The sequence below is a fragment of the Cryptomeria japonica genome, chromosome 2 (assembly GCF_030272615.1).
Source record: "Cryptomeria japonica chromosome 2, Sugi_1.0, whole genome shotgun sequence".
NCBI classification, from domain to species: domain Eukaryota; kingdom Viridiplantae; phylum Streptophyta; class Pinopsida; order Cupressales; family Cupressaceae; genus Cryptomeria; species Cryptomeria japonica.
Window position 1 is genome coordinate 135,757,735 of NC_081406.1, and position 24,377 is coordinate 135,782,111.

A 24,377-nucleotide genomic window follows, 5' to 3' on the forward strand; every position below is an offset into this window, starting at 1 on the left:
CTAAACATCTTTAAATATATTAGTATATCAGAATAAATGAGACTCTATCTCAAAATTAAATAACATTTTCAACCATACCAAGTTTATCTCTAAAGTGTTCAATCTTGATCTTGGAGAGAGGCTTGGTAAGAATGTCTGCAATCTGATCACCTGTACCAATATAATTCAGTCAAATCACATTCCTTTCCACCATATCTCGAAAATAGTGATAAGGAATCTCAATGTGTTTAGACCTGTCATGAAATACTGGATTCATTGAAAGCTTGATGCAGCTCTGATTGTCATATTAGATGACAGTAGGATTTAAGGGCTGACCAAACAGTCCTACAAGCAGTTTCCAAAGCCATACTGCTTCTCTTGCTCCCATGGAGGCTGCAATGTATTCAACTTTTGTAGAACTCTGACCAACTGAAGACTGTTTTCTACATATCCATGAGATCATTCCTGATCCTAAACTGAAGCAACATCCTGATGTGCTTTTCCTGTCAACTATGCTTCCAGCCCAATCAGAATTAGTGAATCCATGTAGGTCAAGGTCTACATGTTTATACTTCAGACCAAAACCAATAGTTCCTCGAAGATATCTCTGAATATGTTTTGCAGCAACAAGATGTATTTCCCTAGGTTCACACATGAAATGACTTAGTGCATTAACAACATAACATATATCCGGTCTTGTGTTTACCAAATACATCAGAGATCCAATAATCTGTCTGTAGAGGGTAGAATCTGCAAACTCTGATTCTGCAGCTGCGTCCTTTAGTTTGTGCAGATTTGTCTCCATAGGTGTGGGCATGGATCTACAATCCATCATTCCAAATCTCTTGAGTATATCAATGGTTTATTTTCCTTGATTAAGGATTATACCATTTGCCTGCTGCCAAACTTCCAATCCAAGGAAGTAGTGAAGAATTCCAAAATCTTTCATATCAAACTCAGAGGCTAATTCTTTCTTACATTGAGAAATACAATTATCCTCTCCTATGATTAGTAGATCATCAACATAAAGAATAAGAATTAATAATTCACCATTGATTACCTAGTAGTAGAGATTTGGATCTGCTTCATTCTTGGAAAACCCTAATTCCAAGAGATAGTGATCAATTCTTTCATACCATGCTCTGGGGCCTGTTTCAGTCCATATAGAGCTTTCTTTAGTCTGCAAACATGTGATTCAGCCTTATGAATCACAAAACCTTCAGGTTGCTCCAAATAAACTTCTTCTTCAATCTTACCATTCAGAAAAGCAGTCTTAACATCCATTTGATGGACTTTCCATCATTTAGATGCTGCAATAGACAAAACTGCTCGGACAGAAGTGTATCTGGCAACAGGAGCAAATGTCTCTTCATAGTCAATACCTTCTTTCTGTGAGAAACCTCTGGCAACAAACCTTGCTTTGTGCTTCTCAATGATGCCATATGCTGCATGTTTGATTTTGAAGAGTCATTTAGAAGATACCACCGATTTGCCTTAAGGCCTAGGCACAATATCCCAGACATCATTTTTCAGAATTGACTGATACTCTTCTGACATAGCATCTTTCCAAACTTGATGCTTGAGCACATCTCCAACACAGGAAGGTTCTGCATCAATGATCTCATTCATCAAGCCAGTATAACTCGAAAATAGGTTAGGTCTCTTACTTTCTCTGAAGGTCCCCTTTGGAGCAGCATAATTTTTAGCGTCTTGAAACATCTTTTTAGCCCAAAGTGGTCTCTTCCTAGTTTCGGGATAATTTTCTTCTAAAGGTAAGCCTTGAACTTCATGCTCAGCATCTTCAGGGGTCTGCCTCTGAATCTCAGGGGTGGAATCCTCATCCAAGCTTGTAGGAGGATCTTGCTGTTCTAATTCATTAGAGCTTTTGGACCTCCTAAATGTTATGTCTTCCTCAAAGATGACATCTCTGCTTAGTTCAATTTGCCTTTAACCAGGTATGTATATTATGTAGGCTTTAGAGGTTTCACTGTACCCAACAAATACTCCTTTCTTTCCAAAAGGTTCTAACTTTGACCTCTTTTCTTTGGGAACATGAATATAGACTGGACACCCAAAGATCCGGAAATGACTTATGGCAGGTTTGTTGCCAGTAAAGGCCTCTTCAGGGGTTTTATTGTCAAGAAGAGAATGAGGACATCTATTTTGAATGTACACAGCTGTCCTACATGCTTCAGCCCAAAATGATGTTTCTATATTTTGGTCAAACAACATAGCCCTAACAGCTTCTACTATAGTCCTATTCTTTCTTTCAGCTACCCCATTTTGTTGTGGGCTATAAGGTACAGTTAACTCCATCTTAATCCCAACATTTATACAATAATCTTTAAACATATCAGAAGTGTATTCCCCCCCACTGTCTATTCTTAAGGTTGTGATTTTCTTACCTGTCATACTTTCTACAACAGCTTTGAATTCCTTAAATTTAGAAAGGATTTCTTCAGACTCTTTGTACCTCAAAAAATATATCCAAGTCTTCCTAGAATAATCATCTACAAATATTACATAATATAAAAATCCCCCTAATGAGGGTACAGACATGGGTCCACATAAATCAGAATGAACTAATTCTAATACATTTTTGGATTTACTGTTGCTAGAATTAAAAGACCCTTTAGTATTCTTTCCCAAGGCACACCCTTTGCAAGCTCCTTCAGATTTTTGACTTAGCTTGGGTAAGTCGAGCACCATCTTCTCTATCTTAGGTAGGGTATGGAAATGAAGGTGCCCTAATCTTCTGTGCCAAAGTTCATTCGAATCTGGAGTCTCATGAATCAAGGCTAGAGGTGGAGTGGTGCAAAGTCTGTAGAGGCTCCCTTGTCTTATTCCAATGGTGTGGGCTTTCTTGATGGTGGAGTTCTTTGGCCAAGCAAGTACCTTTCCTTCCATAGAGGTTAATCTATAACCCTTATCTTCAAGTGCAGAAACTGAGACAAGATTTCTCTTTATACCAGGTACAAATAGAACTCCAGTCAGCTGTAGGGATATGTCTGACTTTAGGTTGATATTGCAAGTTTCTATTCCCATAACTCGATAATTTGAGTCATCACCAATTGTCACTTCTTCATTTGAACTTTCCACAAGTCTATCTAGGTGCTGACGAAATCCAGTGATGTGTCGAGATGCTCCGCTATGAATCACCCGTGTGTTGAAACTGGAGGTGACTTGACTAGAGAGGGCTGAGTAGAAGACTAGCTTCTCGGAATTACTCCCTTTCTTAATTTCTGCCATTGAAGCTAGTTGTTTGATCCTGTTTGGACACTTCATTGCATAGTGCCCATATTGCTCACATCTGAAACATTGTACTTCAGACATGTCTCTCTTCTTCTTTGAAGACCTCTTCCCATTTGAGATGTTGTCCCTCTTTCTCTTAAAGTTCTTCTTCTTTCCTTTCTTGTGGGAATTAGAGTTTAGAACTTGAATGTCTTCATTACCATTGTTTTGCTTTATTCCTCTTGTGACAAGCCGAGTTTCCTCTTGAATGCAATCGGTTTTCAATCTATCAAACTTGGGAAATTTAGAACGAGCACTGATTCCTTGAATGAACGATTCCCATGAGGAAGGAAGTCCATTTAGGGCCATCATAACAAGTTCTTTGTTGTTTACTAGATGTCCAACAGTGGACAGTTTATCCCTAAGCTCAGTGATCCTCAAAAAATAGGATGTAACTGTTTCTCCTTTATTCATCTTTATATGGTGTAGTTGATTCTTTAGGGTGAGAGCCCTACTAGTGTTGTTGATTTCATAAATGTCAACTAGTGCTTTGAACATCTAAAAGGCCGTCTCATATTTAGAAATAACTGGTACAATGTGGTCTCTTACTGAATCCACAATTATCTTAAGGGCCTTCTCACTGTCCTTGCTCCACTGAATTTTCTCTATATCGTCTGAGGGTTCAGGAATTTCACTTTTGACATGGGAGTCAATTTTATTTTCTTTCAAAACAAGCATGATCCTGAATTTCCAAGATACAAAATTTGATGCTCCATCTAATCTATCTTCAAACCTAACTCCGGTTGCCATTAGGATTATGGGAATGTGATCTTAGTAAGAGCCTGGTGAAGGTTTATGAGATCGTTACAGAATTTTAATATGATCTTCCTTAACCTGGCTCTGATACCATGTTAAGTTCTTTCAAAATTCTGTGATCAAAATAGAAGAGATGGAGATATGATCAAGAGATGGAGATATGATCTGAAAGTTGTATTTTATCTGCTATAGCGTGTTTTGAAGATGCACAGCACTTATTAATTTCGGTGTGTCCATCCTCCTCAATGTAAGCATGCTATATAAGTGGATGAGGGGTTACGTAGTGAAGAGATATGTCTTCCTACGTGGGAAGACACATCTCTTTCCTACGTACCTCTCACCACAGTATATAAACTAGTCACCATTTACTTACCCGATCGGAAGGAGTGCGACTTGTTTGAGAATCACTTTACCACCCAATACCATGAACGGTGTAAAAATTTATATATATATATATATATATATTGAAAGCATGAAATAGTACGACCGACGTTACAAAATTTAACAGATATCAATGAAAGATTAGGGTTTTTCTTGGAGGATATAAGGTCGAATTCACTTTATTTTTTATCACCTTACACTCAGAGCGATTTCAATGTGATTAAGAGCAATCAAAGGCTATTCAGTGCAATCAGATATCTTCTTGAGCGATTTCACCGGCAACTGGAAGAATTTGTTAAGGTTTTCACCGGAAGCGATCAACAGGTATTTATCCTTAATCATGGAAGTGGGATCATCATCTATTCCAATCTTTGTTGCAAATCCGACTGTTGTAGAGGTCAAGGACCATCCCAGGCCAATTCTCAAGCGATATCCGCATGTGGCTACCCTGGAAGATTCGGTTGGAGCATTTTCGCGTGTTCCGGAGGGAGTTGTTTATGTCGAAGATGTTAGGGCATACATACATTGTCACATGAGGACTTGGGGACTTCTGAGATAAAGGGCATGTACATGAGCAAGCTTATGGGAGAATCTGGAAAGATCAAACCGGCATACAAGCACATTGAAGACTTAGGGTTTACCGGCATTTTGGACATTCTGGAATTCGAAGTGAAATCATTAGTTATGTTTTGAGCAGAGTACATGGGGAGTTTATCTGGTTAGATAGACCTTACAAGATCACCAAGGAAGCCATCAAGGCAATCACTGGTTTACCACCGGTTGGACAACATCCAGATAAGAAGGTTTCGAATGATTGTCAACAAAATCACCGACGCAACATCTAACAGGCGATCTATGAGAATCAACACTATTACAGACACGGACATCAGTTTTGGTAGCATGATCATCAAGTATAAGGTAACTCAGTCAAACCACCTGAATTTTGTTTCCAGTTTCTACATTTTCGCAGCTTACAAAATGATGAGAGAAAATATGAAATTGGATCTATGCGGTTGGATGTTAGATGAGTTATTGATAAACCTAGGAAAGATTAAAGGTGAAAAGAAAGGAACTTTCTGGTATGGCAGCTTAATTGTTTGCTTAATGTTATTTTTCATGAATGACACTCCCGGTTTTGGGAAGAGGCAATGGGCATTTGATATCCCGATAGGGAGACAATTGAAACAGTCAATTGCTACTTTAGGCAGTCAAAGAGATGATAAAGTATGGGGATATTTTAAGGGATTCCAGAAATCTATGATGTCTAGGGAAAGGGTTCCTAAGCATATTGTTGAAAAATATTCAACTGACATATGCTTCATGGTGAAGAAAGATGAAACACTTATGGAAGCGGTTAAGCCCCGAAAGATTTGGATTGAGGAAATGGGATATGAAACTGATGCACAAATCCTTGATGCTTATGCAAAAATGTTGATTGATGCACCTGTTGATGAGGCAGAGAAGCCCTGTAGTACTGCAAAACAGAAAACACAAGAGGTTGAAACAGAGTTCAACAGGAAGAAAAGAGAGAAGCGGGAAGGAAAAGAAAGCAAATTTGTTGAGAAAGTTTCACATGACATTAAAGCATTAATTGATACTGTCCCGGAGAAAGGCAGGAAGAGGAAGAATCCAGAAGTACACATTGAGCTTGTTACAAATGAGTCTGAATCTGAGGATGACACACCCTTGGCTTTCAAGAGGGTTATAAGGAAGAAAACAGAGGAAACAAAGGTAGAAGCTAAAAAAGAACCGGTTAGGAAGGTTACATTCAAAATACCGGCATAGAAGCAAGCACCAAAAGCAACACCTTCAACGACATCCGATACTGCAAAGAGGAAGAAGAAGAAGAATGACACTGATACAGCTATTCAATCTAGTAATGTTCCATCAAAAACTTGTGCAGAATTAGTAGATGAAATAACTAAGGATGGCATGATAAAGAATGTGCAGAGTTACTATGATCATTTAGAGGATGACAAACAAAGAGAGGTAGAGGAAGCCGTATTATTATATTTGGATATTTATAAGAAAGCCTTGATAGAAATTGAAAACCAAATACCGGCAGAACTATATAATATGTTAGATGCTAGAAGACTATCAGCTATGGAAGAAGACAAACACATAAAAAATTCAAGAATTGTTATATGTTTGTGTTTCTATTACTCCAGAGGAATTGGATAGGACACTTGAGGTGGCAGATAGAAAAGTCTTTAATAGCAAACATAGAATAACCAGTCTGATGCTAGGAAGGGTAAATGAGATAATAAAGGAGACTCAAAAGGCATGGGTTAAGTTCTTTAAAGAGAATCAGAGGTTTCTTTGCTTCACCGAAGGATACTGCAGACATCCCGGTTGAAGGAAAAGGAAAGGGCATTATGGGTAATTCACCCTCAATTTTGAAGAACATTAAGACAGTAGAAATCAAACCCCCAGTAGATACAAATGTACAGACAGATATTGAGACACTGGCAACTACAGAGAGTAAAAAGGTTGATGATGTACAGGATACTAATATTGAGGACAACAGTCCTCCGAATACAAATCTACAGATTGAGGTTACAGTTCCTACAGAGGAACCGGCAATTACAGAGACTGCACCAAGTGGCGAAGCCACCGTTGCAAGTGAGGAAGCTATAAAGGATAAATCATCAAAGGAGAAGAAAGGGGAATCCGGCAGGGAACCAGTAGTAGGTACATCATTGTTGTCAATTGACACCTCGCAGGTTGTAAAGAAAAACATAACAGAGATGAGTTCTACTAAACTCATGATGATGGTTGTACAAAAATTAATGAAGGATTGCAAGAGTGACAATGAAGCAAGCCCATCCGGCAAGCTTAAGACAATTACTGAGCACATTTCAAAGGATTTTCAATCCTTGCAGCAGATTTCAAACCGGCAAGCACTGGAGAGATTCACACAAGCTAAAAGAGTTGCATTTGATCAGGTGATTGAATCTGCGAAGAAGAAGATTGATGAAAAGTTGAAACTGATAGACAATTCTCTGAAACGGTGTACAAATATTTATAGGGTATGTTGTAACACAGATGTACTTACAATTAATGTGCATAAGAAGATAAAGGAATTTCAGGAGAAAATTGCAAATATAGCTAATTCTTTTAATGGATTGACTTCATTGACTACATCCATTGATGATCAAATTTTGGTTTTGGAAGCCCAAATTTCTACACTTGAGAAGGAAAAAGACAAAATCATAAGAAGAGCCAGAAGTCTGAGAGGCTTGGTGAGTCCCCGATTGGATTCACTTAGTGTACATAAGAAGGAATGTATGGATATGGTTGGAAAGCCCACACCAGCAGAGATAAGTGAGAAAGAGTCATTTGCACATATATTAAATGGACTTGTATCTATTTTCGGCACTTTCAAAACTGGTTGGCATACTTATCTTGAGCTATTGGAGAAGGCTTATCCGGAAATTTTGAAATTTGTTAAGCTCCAATAAGATATTTTTGGGATACTCATTGTACAGTTTTGGATCTTTGACATTTTTTTTAAATTTTTGATGGCATTGATGTCAAAGGGGGAGTGATAAAGATGTGAAAAAGGAAAGGAGTTGTATATATTAGGGGGAGTATGGAGTATTTTGAATTGATGAATATTCAGCTCAGGGGGAGCAGGCAGGATGAAACCTTGACCATTTTTCACATGAGTGTTGCCATCAATGCCAAAGGGGGAGATTGTTGGCAATTGACACTCAATTGGTTGGTTTCACTATGTTGTCATTGATGGCAACATGGTATCTTGTTCCGGCTTCATGTTTTGGTTTATCGGCAAGCACTTCACAAACACTACATCGGCACCGGCACCGGCACCGACACCAGCAAGATAGAAGGATTTCTTTGGTTACCGGCAATGCACGCCGACATGGTTAGTAATATGGTTATCGATATTGGAGGCCGACATCTCTTAGATCCAACATCGGCAAATGTTTTTGATATTCATGTATTTATGTTATCTAGCCGACATGTAATTTGATATTGTAATTATTTGTATAGGGTATATAGGTCAGTTGGATTAGATCATTTTGATATAATGAAGAATAATGATAGGAGATTATGGATATGTGGATGTGATATAATGCGGAATATATCAGAGAGATCATGTATGTGAGGATATTTATGTAAGGGTTATTCCGGTAAAGGGTTTAGGGTTTCAAACCGGAATAGATAGAGCTTAACCGGAACTATGTTCTGGCATAGAAGATGTTATCTTTTGCAGTTCACCACTTCTCCGGATTGTAGTCTAGATTTATATAAGTCAGTGAGGCTCCTTTTGTGATTTAGCAGTGTGCTTTAGGCTGTAAGCCTTCCTGCAAGTGCAGACCCCTTATATTTTGTAATATCTCTTCATATGGCCAGTGGATTGATATTGTGGGTCACAAATCCCACCGTGGTTTTTCCTCTTTGAGGTTTTCCACGTATAATTCTATGTGTTATGGTTCTCATTTATGTGATTGGCTTATTGGTTGCTTTACTTCTTTCAATTCTGTATGTATCGATATACTGGTTGGTGCATGCATGTTTTAATAAGGCTAAATTGATCATTCTGGTATAACACTAATTCACCCCCCCCCCCCCCCCTCTCAGTGTTATTGGATTCCAACACTTTCAAAAAAAGAATCACCTCAATCTGAGGTCGTATGTGAAAGTTACATACGTTTGAAGTTGAAAAAACAAGGATTGTCCTTCAGATCTGCTGAAAAAACTGGTTTTCTGGAAAAACAAGAACACTTGAGTAAAAATTGATTACTTCACCATGTAGAGCACGAAATTCTGCCCCAAATCAAAAAAAAATGTGCTGAAAAATACCTCCATATGGCTGAGAACGAGCCTTTAGAAGTTTGGGTGCAAAATGAAAATGTCCAATGGTAAAGGGGTATTTGATTTGAAATGTAACCTCCGCCAATTTAACCAAACGGGTGCTAAATTTGGTGTACTGCAAAGTCTGAAAACCCGCCAAAGTTTTCAACCACTAGTTTGTTTAAAATTCACCAAATATAACATACATGCCAAAATTTACCAATATCACTAAAATACCCACCAAATGTGGCGATGATTATCAACTTGCAGGCACGAAGGCCAAGGTTTGTGTGAGGGTTGAGGAGGGGTAATTCTCTCAGCACGAAGAATGAGGACAAAGCAAATTTTTGAAAGTCTAATTAAAAAAAAAATTGAATTTTGGGGGTTGTAGCACCCCACAAGCATTGCAGAAGGGTTTAAAGCCCCACCTCGCACGCTTTACAATGTAACGCGGGGACCAAAGAGGCTGCAAGGCACACGTACCTCTTGGTACGCCTGATGCAGCTACAGTACGAGGCCGACAGGGCCCGATACAAGGTACCCTGTTGCTACCCAAATTTTAATTTGTTTTTTTATTTTTTCAAACAAAACAAACTTTTTTTTTTTTTTTTTTTTTTTTTACAATTTTTTTCTAAAAGTTTTACAATATATAAACTGCCATTTTTGTTTTTAAAACAATGATTTTTTTTATAATGGTAGAGAAAAAAAGAATTCAAAAAAAAAATTTCAAATTCGTACCATAGACAGGTGGGTCATAAAGCTCATCTACTAAAAAAATTTAGCCTCAAATTTGACTATTTCCAAAATTGATGAATTGACAGTCAATCTTAGCGTTTTTGGGTCTTTTGGACACGATGGCACAATCTGTTTGGCCACAAAATGCTCCAGGAAATATCAGCTACCCTCCGGATCTGACCATGAAAACTCTAATTCGAACCTTCACCAATTTCGCATCCGTTGTCCAATCTGGACGAAACAAAAGGTAAATATGACTTTCTCGGCTGCTCTGGACTCAATGGTGAGCTCAGTTTTTCTCCAGGAAACTCCAAAACACCTACACTGATAAGCAAGAAATAGGAACCCCCCTAGAAGCTATAATTCTTTCAAGCTTCTATGATTCTCAATGCCATCATCAGATGCAAGAGATCATAATTTGCTTTCAAGAACAAAATGAATCTAGATTCTTTGAATATTTGCTAACCCACAACTCAACTAACTTTGATACCATGTTAAATTTAGTTGTGAAGCCACCCAGGATCGATGTGGTTGAAGGAAAGCAAGACAAGAATCCAAGAGCTGAACAAAACTAAGCACTCTCCTAGCACTAAACTAGACTCATAATCTGAGCTAGTTATGATACTCAGTACTTCATGTAGGGAGAGGTGAGGGCTTCTTTATATAGAAAAATATGGGCATATAAAACCAAGAGGAATAATAACTCCCTGTAGCCCAAAATAGGAGGGAGTTTTACCTACTTGGTAAATGCCAAGTACATGGTTATGCCAACTCAGGTAAAGACAAGAAATGGTTATGGGGAGGCGGCAAATAAATCCAAAAGAGGGTGTGACATTCAACCACCCAAATGTGGGAGTGAATGTAGGAATATGCCACATGTCCTCACCCTAACCATTATATTATAACCTAAGCAAGCTTAATAATATGTAGGAAAAATAATTATTCCCTAACATAAGAGAAAATAAAAACCTACACTAACAGTTTTGACAGACTCATCCCCCTTTTGAACTAAGTCCCTCATTTTGCATACACTTTATGTGGGAATGTACTAAGTCCCTCATTTTGCTTACACTTTTTATGGAATGTCCACAGTATCAAAATTTGCTAGGACGTCTTTCTTTACATCTTCCCAGTTTCTCTCATGTTTGGGGTATGTCTTTTTATAGCAGTCCAATGTGTCCTTCTGCAAGGAAGCCACAAAGTCTAATAATTTAACCTTGTCTTCCTCATAATCTCGTCTTGCCCAAAGTGATTCTAGCAAGATATGCTCCACTACTTCTATAAAACTGGTAATTTGATGCTTGATTCCAATTTCGTCTCCTTCTCTATTTTAGGTTTGTGGAGTAGTGAACTATTTGTTTTCTCCTTTTTGATGCTTTTTACTATGTCGAGCTTATGTTCTCTTGCCAAATTGATCCCAAAATATTCTTCTCCAAGAATCTCTACCCAATCTGCTACTTTACCCTCTCACTTACTTATCTCTTCCTTTTGTGGTACTTCCTCAATTGAAGTTCTTTTACTCTTATAAGACATAAAGGATGGATCCTGGTCTAAAGGTTGTGACTCTTCATAACATCTCTTCATCTTTTTGTTTGTTAATAACATCTCATTAGTTAGTGACCATAGTTCCTCTCCCAAATTATACATAATCTTCTTTTCCTCCTCTATTTCTTCCTTTCTTAATTTTTTTATACTCGTATTAACCAATTCTTCCAAATGTTCTTTTTGAATATATAGGAATTTCTCCAAAGTTTTGAGAAATTTGAGAAATCTATTATCCAACTTAACCATTAGGTTTGATAGATCCGACCTGATTTCCGAACTTCTAGAAAGTTGTAGTGGGGATGAAGCCTATATGCTACTACAATCTCTTAAAAACTTTTTAGATCTTCCATTTATGATCTCCTCCAAACTAGTTAAGGGTATTAAATGCTTTTTCCAATCCTGAATTTGACTTCTCCAAGGTCTTCCATTCCTCGTCTTTGTTTTCATTTTCATTTACTTTTCTAGCAGCCCCCACCTTGGCATGCTCAGCAGCACCCTCATTGTCATGCTCACTCTTCTCTTCTCCGGATTTCCATTCTTATGCGGTGTCTTTCTTCCCTTTCAACCTTCTATTTTTGCCTTATTTCTTTTAAATTTGTGCTTGCCATCACTTTCATTGTTTGTTAATTTGTTCTCTAATCTCTCTTGAGTTTTTCTTATCTCCTTTGGCCATGGGTGTGTTTGATTCGAGATTAAATTACTCCCTTATTGTTGCCCATGGTAGTTACTATCTTTCCTATTGGTCACATCCTTTCAAGGATTATTTTCAAAGATCCTTCCCTTTTTCATTCTCCATCCCCTTGGTGCCTAATCCCCTCTCATGAGGTAGACACCAAGGAGATAGTGCCACAAGTGATCAGAAAACTTTCATCCTTTCTCCTCCTATATCCAGTTTAAAATTTTAAAATTTGAGTATATCCTTATTGTCTTTTACACATCCTTATTGTCTTTTACACAACCTAACCAAGGTCCCAACAACAGAACCAATGTTAACAAGGAAAATGGGGAACACAGACCTCAGTTCTAAGCCCCAAGTAATTTATGTGTGTTGTATTTATACCCCAAACTGAGTTATACAAAGGGAGAAAATAGTTAATCCAGATAGAGCACTACCTGGTTAAAAGAATATGAAAGCATGAAACATTCCATAGACATAACACAATATATAGAACTCTAGTATATTGATAACTATCAAAGATTTGTCATGTACAATTATCTTTTCCTTATGTCTCCTCTTACATCATATACACATCTCTTATATTATCTCTTCTATCTTTCATGCATACTTCTTCATACTCTTACATTTCATACTCTATAATATCTTTCGCTGTGCAAATATCTAGCTGATCTTAGATGATGTTTGTTGTCACAAAAGTTTGCACCCTTGCTGAGCTATCAACTCAACAACCTCGTGAAAATTGGAAACAACCACGAGAAGTGTGGGACCTTGCACAAAGGGATTGAATCTTTGGAGAAAGCCGACTTCCTTCTCAATCCAAGTGCATCAAAGATTTGTCGTGTACAATTATCTTTTCCTTATGTCTCCTCATACATCATATACACATCTCTTATATTATATCTTCTATCTTTCATGCATATTTCTTCTTAGTCTTACATTTCATACTATGTAATATGTTTGGCTATGCAAATATCTAGCTGATCTTAGATGATGTTTGTTGTCACAAAAGTTTGCACCCTTGCTAAGCTATCAACTCAACAACCTCATGAAAAATGGAAACAACCACGGGAAGTGTGGGACCTTGCACAACGGGATTGAATCTCCAGAGAAGGTCGACTTCCTTCTCAATCCACGTGCAGGTGTTGAACTAACTTAGCACTCCAAATTCTACTTCTAAACCTATCCTAACAGTTTGCAGAGAAAAAAGAAGGAAAACTTAAAATGAAAGGAGGTGATGCACCAAGATGAGAGATGTTCCACTCCCAACCCCGAAATGACACAAAGAATCAATTAAAATACCCTGGAGATGCACAAACTTCAGTTGCATTAATGACCCCAAACGCATGTATGGAGGTTAGAATTTGTTGAATGTCAAAGGGGAGAAGGTTTCCCACAAGTCACACTCAAAAAATGACTTAACACAGAATAGACATGAGAGAATGCCACAAAGCATACACTTATAATGAAGGTAAGGAAACATACACAACATGTGTAAGCTGAAGGGAGGCAAGAAAGACAACTTCAATTCATTCTAAGGCCAATGGCCAAACTTATAGTTGCAGAAATGCAAGAAATATACAAGTCTTCAAGAGAAGTGAAAGAGCATAAGAATAGCTCAAGCCAACAGGGAGAGAACCCTTTACAATGAGGCTTGACAACCTTTATATAGTAAACTGGTTGCAGAGGAGAGACCAATGGTCAAGGAGAGGAAACCTTGACCCTGATATGCATAGAGGAATGCTAGTCAAGGGAGGCAGAGAAGTGCACAAACCTGCCATGGTGTACATGCAAGCAACTCGGCCATACCTTGACAAGGCAATCACAAGAAGAAAAGTACTTCTAGAAGGTGGATTGCCTAACATTCCAAAGTCAGAGCATGTGGGCCTAACATGAAGGCCATCAAGTAACCATAAATAAGCATGGCTTTGTACTCCACTTGATGGCAATCCTACAAAAGCATTAAATGCACCACTATAGCTCCATGAATAAAAGTGTACAAGTCGCAAGAGTTGCTGGAACATTAAGAGCCTTAAGTGTTGATCACGTCATCTGGAAGTGTCGTAAGTCATCGAAAGTCAGAAGTCAAAAACCTGGGATTCCGGGTTTCTGGGTTCATGAAGGGAAGAATTGGGAAAACTGGGATTTCGGGTTTCTAGGTTCATGAGAACCTACCTCCCGACAAGACAACACTTAACACTTCACGACCATTGGCCTTGTCTTTGATCAACGGGGGCAGCGTTAGTCCATGGAACATTTCTCTGATCAGTTCTCACTGATGGATCAAGGATGTCATAAAAATGACAACAATGTCTTCTCAATATGAAGCTCCGCAAGCTCTTTTTGGTGAAGTGTGGTAGGTTCTATGTTGATTGTGTTTGCACTTGCTCCTTTCTTGCCAACAAAGCATTTTCTTGCAACTTGTAACTTGTATGCTATTTTTTAAAATCACCTGCATATTGACAATGAATTCTAAAAGCAATTTGAAATGAGATTTGAGTTTTGCTCATTCGTTTGACACTGACTCTCATGTGAACTCTCAATTTAACACCAATGTTGTATATTAATGTTATCATATAAATATTTAAATTTTTCTATTTATTATATAGTTGTCCCCTTTGACATCTCCTGTCATCCCAAAAATGACCTAAAAGATCCGACTCCGAAATGCATCCCCCTATCCCAGGAACTCAAAGTAACATAACTTAAATCTTTTAAGTTGTAGAATCTGAAGAACTTTAATGTAATAGATAGAAGGCAGTAATAATAAATATCAACTTCCCACTCCAAGTTACAAAACCTCAATGTATGATTAATTCTCGGATCAAATGTAGGGAAAATTAAAGAGAAGACTGGGCAAGAATATAAAAATAAATGAAGTTTTGAAGTACACAACCTAAAGAAATATTTAAGTACAAAGCAGAATGCAAATTAATAATCTGAACTTAGCCTTAAAGGTACAAAACCTGAAAAGGTTCAGGCATGGTATGCAGTCATAACACGTTGCCCAAGTGAGAGTGAAGTCCCAGGTTTGAAACTCATGAATTGAGGGAAAAATAGGATAAAACACTTAAACATAGTGCAATTGCAATGTAATATCTATGTGGGGTTCTTCCTCTCTCATCAGAAAAAGAAAAAGTTGAGGCATTTAGAAGATTAGGGAAAAAATGGAATAAGTACTCAAATTAGCAAGTTGAGACTAAACGTAGACTCGCAGATCCAAGTCTGAGTCTGGTTAGGTGAGTCTGCAGTCGAGACTCTCAGACTCTGTGAGTTCAACAGCCAAGACTCACAAATACGCTGAAACTGGCAGCTCATTTGCTGGTTTCGGCAGTCAGACAACAATGTCTCTGAAAAAATTGAAATTTCCAACAATCATTAAAAATAAAAATAAAAGTTTAAATTGTCAAGTTTTGGCCAAGTTTTCACACCGAGTCAAAAACCAGCTTGCCAATGCAAAGGCTGCATCTCAACACTAAGATTCCAGTAATGTGCAATGTGTAATATAAGGTATGCTAATAGGTTCTGCCTCTCTATGAAGAAAAGAAAAAAAAATTGATATTCTTTTCCCGTTAAAAAAATGGAGGAAACACTTGAATATAATGTGAATTATAATAAAATGCATTATGCTTCCCACTATCTAAAAAAAGGAAATCTTTTGGATTTTGTCTTCGCCCAGGCTGATCCGGCCAACAATCGCCCGTAATTAATAAAAAAACTAAAGAACGTGAAGAAAAAGTTGAGTCGAGGAAGGCGAGAAATTAGAATGAATAAAACTTACGCCAAGAATTAAAGAGCCTGAACAAGAATTGAAGTACGTAAAAGCAATAAAATATTTTAAAGTTGGAGAGAACCTGAAGAATTCCGAGATAAATCAGACGAGCCTCTTCCTTTCCCGAGAGCACCTCAACATCCGCGCCCGCTACCTCAGAAACGCGCCTGACAAATTTGACCCTATTTTTGGCCTCTCTCACGGCCGACGTCGCCACGATCCTCATATCCGATTTGTGCGATTCCGCTAAAGTCCTGAAGCGCTTCATGGCTTCCAGAGCTCGGTGCTCCTCCTCTGCTCCAATTATGCCGCTGCTACTTAGAGTTCCGCTCCCCAGTCTCACGTATTCTTTGTATGAATCCACTTTGCAGAACCTGCCGTTGGGGTGCACTTTGACTACAATCATGTGGAACGAATTTGTTCCCATGTCTACTGCCGCCAGCATTTTCTGCGCCACGATAGGGTTAGGGTTTACGGTGCTGTTTCTGATGACGTTGCTCATGAATCTCTCTCTCTCTCTCTCTCTCTCTCTCTCTCTCTGGGGTGGGAATTAGATTGGCGGGAGTTTCGAACAGGCAACCTTTGTAGAGGATTTTGCGTCCCGAGGGGAGTTTGAGAAGTTTCGAACACGCGACCTGGTGAGAGTGAAAGTAGAGAACGTACAAAAGTCTGAGATAAGGATATTCGTCCGGAGAAAGAATCAAGAATACTTAAGGTCTGCCTCTTCAGCTAATATTGTACTCTATTTATTTTTTGTTTAACAATGTCCAATGGTTAGCCTATAGAAAAATATAAGTATAAAATCATATTTTCTATAAATGCAATAAAAATATATATATATATATAATTAGTAAATAATTTTGACTATAACTAATATTGATTAAAATAATAATAATGTTAGATTTTGTAAGGATCTTTATAATCTACTTGCTTGTACAATGTACTACACTCCATGTAAATTATTCTGAAGTCCCTTGTAAAATCTAGAAAATATTAGCTTAAAGAAAAATTACATAAGAATTAAATGTTATTTTCATCATTTAAGAAGCCACTCAAAAAAATGGATACTTAATATCTAGAGACTTCTACTTTCACAAATTTTCATTTAAATCAAAAAACATAGTCATCTCATATTATAAGACTAAATACATCAACTAGATTGTACATAAACCTGGTAATAATTGTCCAAAATGAAGAAGCAAACAAATAAATGACTTATTGTAATGAATCAGCATATAACAAAATGGAGGCTAATAGTATTGTAGAAGAATAAATCTAACCACTTTCTTAAATAAATATTAAATATTTATTTTAACTCCATTCCTCCTATTAATTAAATTCTATTTAATTAATTTCTTCACATTCGTCTATTTGATTAAATACTCGATTTATTTAATTAAATTCACCTAAACCTTTTATAGCCTTTAATTAAATAAATCACTTTATTTAATTAATTCTCCTTTCTCCCTTTTTAATTAAATTTACATTTAATTAAATTGATCCTTGCAAATAAATAAATCTAATTTATTTATTAAAATCTCCCCACTTGCATTTTCCTTCATCTCCCACTTGCCTCTTGTTGAGCATTGATTTTGAAATCAATGGAATCCCATAGTTTCAACTGAAGCTATAGAAGTTTTCTTAAAAAATATATGAAAATCAACCATGCCCTTAAAAATTTCAATAGAACCTTTAGCACTTTCATCAACATCAGAATTCAAAAAACTATCGCTCAAGCCGAAGCCATCAGATATGTGTATTAATCCTTTATCTAAGTATCTAATATGACCGAAATGATATCGATGAAACCCATCAGTGTTTCACCGACAAATAACTTATCGAATAGACTTGAGCCTCAATGATTTCCGAAAGCGGCTCATCAAAACTATTATTTCCATCGACAAGTAATATGTCGAGCAAACCACAGGAAGACTTCATCGAAAGGAATTTCCGAAGAAAAGAGACAACGATAAAACACAAGAGGTTCCCATCGAAGACCCGTTATCGGCCAAACATAAAGAGTAGAAGGAGACCATTTGTCTTTCACTGAAATAGGATATTTCATCGACACCAGTGCAAATATGACATGTGAGATAAAACTTTTCGATGAATTCACAGATCCCCTTCACGATGATGGTAGTTCCATCGAAACTGAGGCGACATCGATGAAACGTGACATTTTGAGGAAAGATAAAGTCAAGATACCTAAGTGCATAATTCCATCAAGAAAGGGTACAACCATAAAATTAATGAGCATCGACAGGCAGTATGAAGTGTTGCTAGATGAATAGTTATTTTCTCTCACGAGAATCAATACGAGTCTTAATAAAGTCACTTCATCATGAATTCAAATAAATGCCTTTGTGGTTGTTGTGCAACTGGTAATGGTAACCGATAAAATCGCCATGAATGCTCGATAAATTGGCAAAAGAGGGACACTTCTGAGCAACGCTTGAAGAATTTGCAGCGAGTTTCAGAAAGCCGAGATGATTCGAGAGAACTTTCACGAGTGGTCTACCTTGAAATCAAGTAAGTCATTCACTCTCAGAGCTCTATAGTGATAATGGAGGAATCATCTTCTAGAAAGAGTAGGGCTAGGAAAGCTAAAGAGACCCGGCCCCCGGAAGATAAACCTAAGAGGCAGAAAAAGGAAGGGTGCTCTTTGGCCCAGGACCTGATTGACCAATGTTCTGCATCAAGCCTTAGGTCTAAGAAAATTAAAACGGATGAGGAAGGACTGGAATATACATTTGAAGGCCTAGGTGATACATGGACAGAGATAAGGGGTCAAGAATTATTTATTTTTGGGTATATACGAAGGAGCGCACCCGAACCTGTGAATAACTTGTGGAGGTTAAATTTGGGGAAATTGGTAGTGGCTAATGTCTTTGTGAATGTTGAACTCATGAAATCCCTAGCCAACAATTATGAACCCAAGACCAGGACCATATGTGATTATATGAGGAGACTAATACTGCCAATTACCAAGGAAATTATTGACACTGTGTTTGATTTGGATTGGGGGTTCGAAGAGCAGATTGATACTAAAAAATTGACACAAGAGTACTTCAATTTAGAGGAAGTCTACAAGAGGTGGAGACTCCCTGTCCATAGACCCAGGGTTGCAGGATCGATAGTACCATTTGATAAAGATAATAAAGCTCCATATAATGTTAACTTGTTTCATCCCTACTTTAAGTATACATGCTACTGCGCTGCTCAATTTTTGGGAATAGAAGCTCATCCATTGATGGATATCGCGACTATGGTCATTTGTGCGGATTTCAATCTAAATATCCTCGGTTATTCACTTTTTCTACCTATCTTGCTAATACCATCAATTATGGACTGGAGAAGTTGAAAGGAGATGTGATTAACGTACATTTCAAGTATTATTTTGTTCTTATGCATATGCTATTGTATGTCGGGCAAGACAAAGGTTATGGCCAAACGAGTTGTGCATTAGGGCATATGATAAAGTTGGGGTAAGGAAATATGTGCAGTTATGGGTATCTTCATGGGACCAAAGGTACAACAACAGCCAGTACTGGAACTTCGAGGAATATTTCGTTAAGACATTACACAGATTATTGGGGTACCCGTGCGTTCATGCATTATCCCCTTAAATTTAGATATTCTTGAGGCCAAAGGATTATGGTGAAGATGTTGCAATTAAGCACAGCTAGGGAGATTTTTATTGCTATTCAGATTTCACTCAGATAAGGGTGTATGGATTTGAAGGAAAGTCGTATGTATTGCCTATCATTGTGCCTAACAGAGTGGCCTACTTAGAGATTGTCAGGCAGTTGTCAATAGTAAGCGCCCAACATCTAACTGATCATGAGAAACAATCCATTGTGCCTGGATTACTTGTCTTTTTAGACTTTGTTGTCAAAAGTTCAAAGAGTTACGGTTTGCTCCAGAATAAATTGAATTACTACAAGATGGCAGAGGGAGACCCTAGGCCAAAATTTGATCCGGAAGGATACATAGGGGCCGCAAGGTCATCTCAGAAACTCAAGGTTGGAGAGCATGTGGCACTCATGCCTGATGATTTCATTAGAAATATAAAAAGGGAAGAAGCTAATGAAAAAAGAGCCAAGTACAAGCGAGTGTTCCAGGCCTACAAATGGAAGCTCTTATGGGGGAGAATAAACGAGGACATGCGTCAACACATAAAAGATCCCTTAGATCAAGCAAATAAACTTATGGAGCATGAGCTGGAATTGCTTGAGGGAGTGCTCGCCTACGTCTATGGCAAGCATATCAAAACTGTTAGGGATACAAAGCCCTTGGCCCAATTGTCTCTTCAATCTGTTTCTAATGTTTTTCCAATTGACTCTCCCAAACAAGAATATCCTCCTGGATTTGAGGGTGATGTACAAATGGATATGACCACAGGACAATACAATATCCAAGATGTTGGAGATATAAGGATATTTGAACATGAGGGTTTCATTGTTGATGATGATTTCATCTCTTCCAAAGAATTTGACACATTTATGTACAAGCAAAAAGGAATACAGGTTAGGGCTGCTATGAAAGATAAGACAGAGAATGAACAAGCCCAAAGGTTGCAAGAGGAAGTGGACCTTGCTAAATGGGAGATGACACCCGAGAAAGGAAGGCAACTACTTAAGGATGTTGGTGTGCTGATCTATTCAGGGTGGGATATGAGATCCACATTTTTGTTTGATGGTTTCCTTAAGAAGCAAGACCTAACAAGAGGATCATACCAAAAGAGATAGACAAAATCTTTATGGGCTTAGGATATGATCTAGATCAAAAGGCTCTCATAATATGGGCCTTATATCCGAAGGAAAAGAGACCTATTTTGGTTGATACGGATCAGGTTGGGAAAATTGATCCCGGAATCACAGCCAAGTTGAATGTGGATGTGGCAAAATTGAACCAAGAACAAACAAATTTTTTGGTCAAAGGGAATAGTTTTACAAGGGCTTGTACGAGAAAGCTACTGAAGAAGTCCAGAGGTTACATGGACAGTTATCACAAAAGACTCCTATTATGGGGGATCATGAACCAGATATGGGTTATCAACCTAATTTAAGGGTCTTAGATGCTATATCTGATGCTACCTACTGGAGGATAAAGGCCGAAAAGTTAGCCAAGCAAGTAACCAGTGCCCAACAAAAGATAAACAAATTGGTGAATGATGTGATTGAGCACAGGTTCAAGGCTATGTTACCATACGCCAACCGATATTGGAAAGAATACACAGGAAATGTAAAAGCTTTAAAAGAGCATGAAAGATTAAAGGAGAGATTGCAAGATGTACTAAAGGATAATGAGGTCATGACTGCAGAAGAGAGAGCTCAAGGGGACCAATATCTGGTCGAACATGACAGGTACACAGACATATTGAATAAAGATCTCCAGATGTTGGACAAAGACTGTATTGCAACGATACCGACTATCTACAAGGATGGTGAACTGACCCCATTAGAGCAATGGCAAGAGGAATTTGCACTGATTAAGGAGAAGGCAGTGGCCAAATTCAATCAGAATGAGGATATATCCCCACATATCAACCAGGCGGTGTTCAATCTCTTCTCACTGGAGATAGATATGAAGCAAAGAAGTGCAGCCGTTAGTTGCCATAAGAGTGATGGTTACATTAATTATCTTGGAAAGATTAATATTTTAATCTTTCACTTTGTTAAACAAATATAATTTAGTTGTTAATGATGAAGGGATGTAACTCTTCATAAGATAGGTGTTGCTCACTTATTTATATGAGCAGGTTTTGTGAAAGAAGGGATATCATTAGAAGAGAGGATATCGGATAGATACTGCAGCCTCTGGTATACTACTGTATTGTTTTGAAACTTTAATAAAATCAATTGTGTTTCTCTGTTTATGTGTTGTGAATTATTTCATTTCTCATATGTAGTTGTTTGTTATATTATCTAAAGGAGATAAGGTTATTTGTATTCTTGCAGTGAAGTTTGTGTTTCAATATTATAAACTTGGATTAATAAGATCTAGTTATGAATTGTAATTGTTCCTTGTAGTTCTTCCTTGAATGGTCCTTTAAGGTAAAGGTTAAATTCATTCAAGCAGTTTTATGATATAAACATTTATCAGATCTCATAAGAAACAGTATCTGACAGACTTGCCAAAGGGGGTAGGTTTAAAAATTGTCTTACAAATCATACATTTAGTCCAGGGGAAATATAAGACTTTGTAGCCTAGATAATAGGAAAGACATTGGTCACTCACAAATCACAAGTTTTACCATACCAATCACTTTTACTCTAAAACAATAGGAGTAGTTGAGTAGGATATATAGAATCAATTAGCAATAGTGTATACATATAAATTTCAAGCACAAATATTGAATAGATTCCATAACAACAATCTTGAACTCATCTAGAAGACATCTATTCCAAGAATCTTTGCCATTTTGAGATAGGGGTCAATTAGATCAAAATAATCAATCTACTATAAAAAGCATTAGTTATCAAAATCCACCAGTGAATAGGTATACCCGCCTAGGTCTTGCAGAGCCTGAAGTGAGAGATTTAGTAACCAAATAGGTTCACTTTATAAGTTGGCCAAGTCAAAATGGAGGGTTTGATCATAGGAGTTGGCATTTCCTTAGAACCTACCCAATCTGTTGATTTGAGATCCAACACCTCCTAAACTCCTTCTAGATTATTCTAATCACTTCCAATTAGCCTAATTCATCTCCTAATTACTGTCACATTCCTAAGCAAAGAGAAGTCACTTCTCAAAGCCTCCAAAGTCTTCAATAACCATTAAAGGCTTTATGTCTTCAAATGGTTAACCTCTAAAAGTCTTCCAAACCATTAAAGGCTCTTACATAACCATTTATGGTTAACTCAATCTTCTTGCATGGTTAGAGACTTTCTCTCTAACTTAACCCCCAGCTAACCCAAGGGTCTCATCAAGCATTCATGGCTTTAACCTTGGTTATCTTATTAACCCTTGCACAAGAGTTTACCCCTTGGGTAAAAGCTTTATCCATTGGATAACCCTAAATTCCTTAACCTTTACCTCCTAAGGTAACCCTCATGTCTTCTCAAGCATTTAATGCTTCTTGCATCTCCTCGCAAGCAACCTCTTGTTGACAATTGTCACCATTTCATTGGTGAGAATTGTAAACATGGATTGATTAACTTTCAATCTTATCCCTTGTTAAGATTATTCAATCTTAACCATCCATTGCCTTATTTTCCCTATAAATAGAGCTCTCATTCTTCATTTTTAGAGATCCGAGTTTCCATGCATCTACATTATAGTCTAATTTACTAAAGATTTTAGCTTCTCTTTGTTAGAATATCATCATAACATTTAGGAATATTTTTCATATCATAAGATATTCATGCTAGGATAATTTGCTAATCTTTTATCATATCATTATCTTCATACTAGCTTAATCATCATAGTTTTAACATGATATATATTTTAGAATGCATTCATGCATATAAATCAAATATCACTCGTTCTTGGAGTTGTCATTCCTAAGTCATTTGCTCAATGATCTGAGAGCAAAGCATTGACTTTAGGGATCATGTGAGATGGAGAACAATGGGACACCCCTTGGGAAGTTGAACTAATTCGGTTAGTTCATATACTTGCACCAAGAGTCTCATTGGTGTGTGGGTATTTTGAATTTGATTTATTCGTTTTGGTCACTGCAATTTTCCGCATACAAGTACATTGCTCCACATACAACTGTTATCAATAAAGCTTGCACCCTTACTAAAGCTATGAATTTCAACAACCTATTGATACATGGGAATACTTCAAGGTTGTGGGTTACCTAAAAACAAAGTGGACCTCCAAAGTAAGCTGGAATTTTCTAAGTACTTCACTTAAACTTACACTTCTTGCAGAGGAGAGAGTACGAAAGAATGCATAAAAATGAACCTACAATCTAAGGTGATGCACCAAAATGATAATTTCAAAATTACACAAAAAAATAACACACGATAAAACCAGTAATAAAAGGCTCTCCTACACAACCCAATAACTCATAATCTTTGCATCCAAAATTCATAAGAAGGCTAGATAATCACAGTCCTAAGAGGAAAAAATCATTTTTTCATAACCAAACACTGATGATTACTGATCACAGCTTATAACCTGCAAATAATTATATTCCCACATAGAAGTACCAACATAAAATACATCTCCAACAATAAATAATATCACAAGAATTTGTACTAACACTAAGGACCCATAATAACAGAAGAATATGGGAAGGTATGAACTGCTTATTACTACAAAAAGGTGTTACAATCTGTCAAAATCTGAAAAAACTAAGTTACAAAGCTTTCACTTTCTGTAGAAAGAACTCTAGAAATTACAAGCTACCAGAAGTGAACAAGTCAAAACCTTCTCAACAATAAAGACTTGGAGATATATATGCTTTACAAA

At 37.3% G+C, this 24,377-nt stretch overlaps 1 protein-coding gene across 11 annotated transcripts in view; it reads right to left on the reverse strand.

Moving 5' to 3' along the window:
• Positions 1 to 16,669, reverse strand: part of LOC131073246 (uncharacterized) — a 72,865-nt gene extending 56,196 nt beyond the window's left edge. For 10 of the 11 annotated variants that reach the window (XR_009112854.2, XR_009112855.2, XR_009112852.2 and 7 more), the window contains exon 1: positions 16,036 to 16,668. Coding sequence is in view for 1 of the 11 variants with exons in the window: in XM_058009650.2 (XP_057865633.1) it covers positions 16,036 to 16,455 (420 nt within the window). In the remaining 10 variants the exon portion in view is untranslated. Of the gene's footprint in view, positions 1 to 16,035 lie in introns of all 11 variants that reach the window. The other variant, XR_009112856.2, reaches the window with a different exon arrangement.
• Positions 16,670 to 24,377: the final 7,708 nt, after the last annotated feature.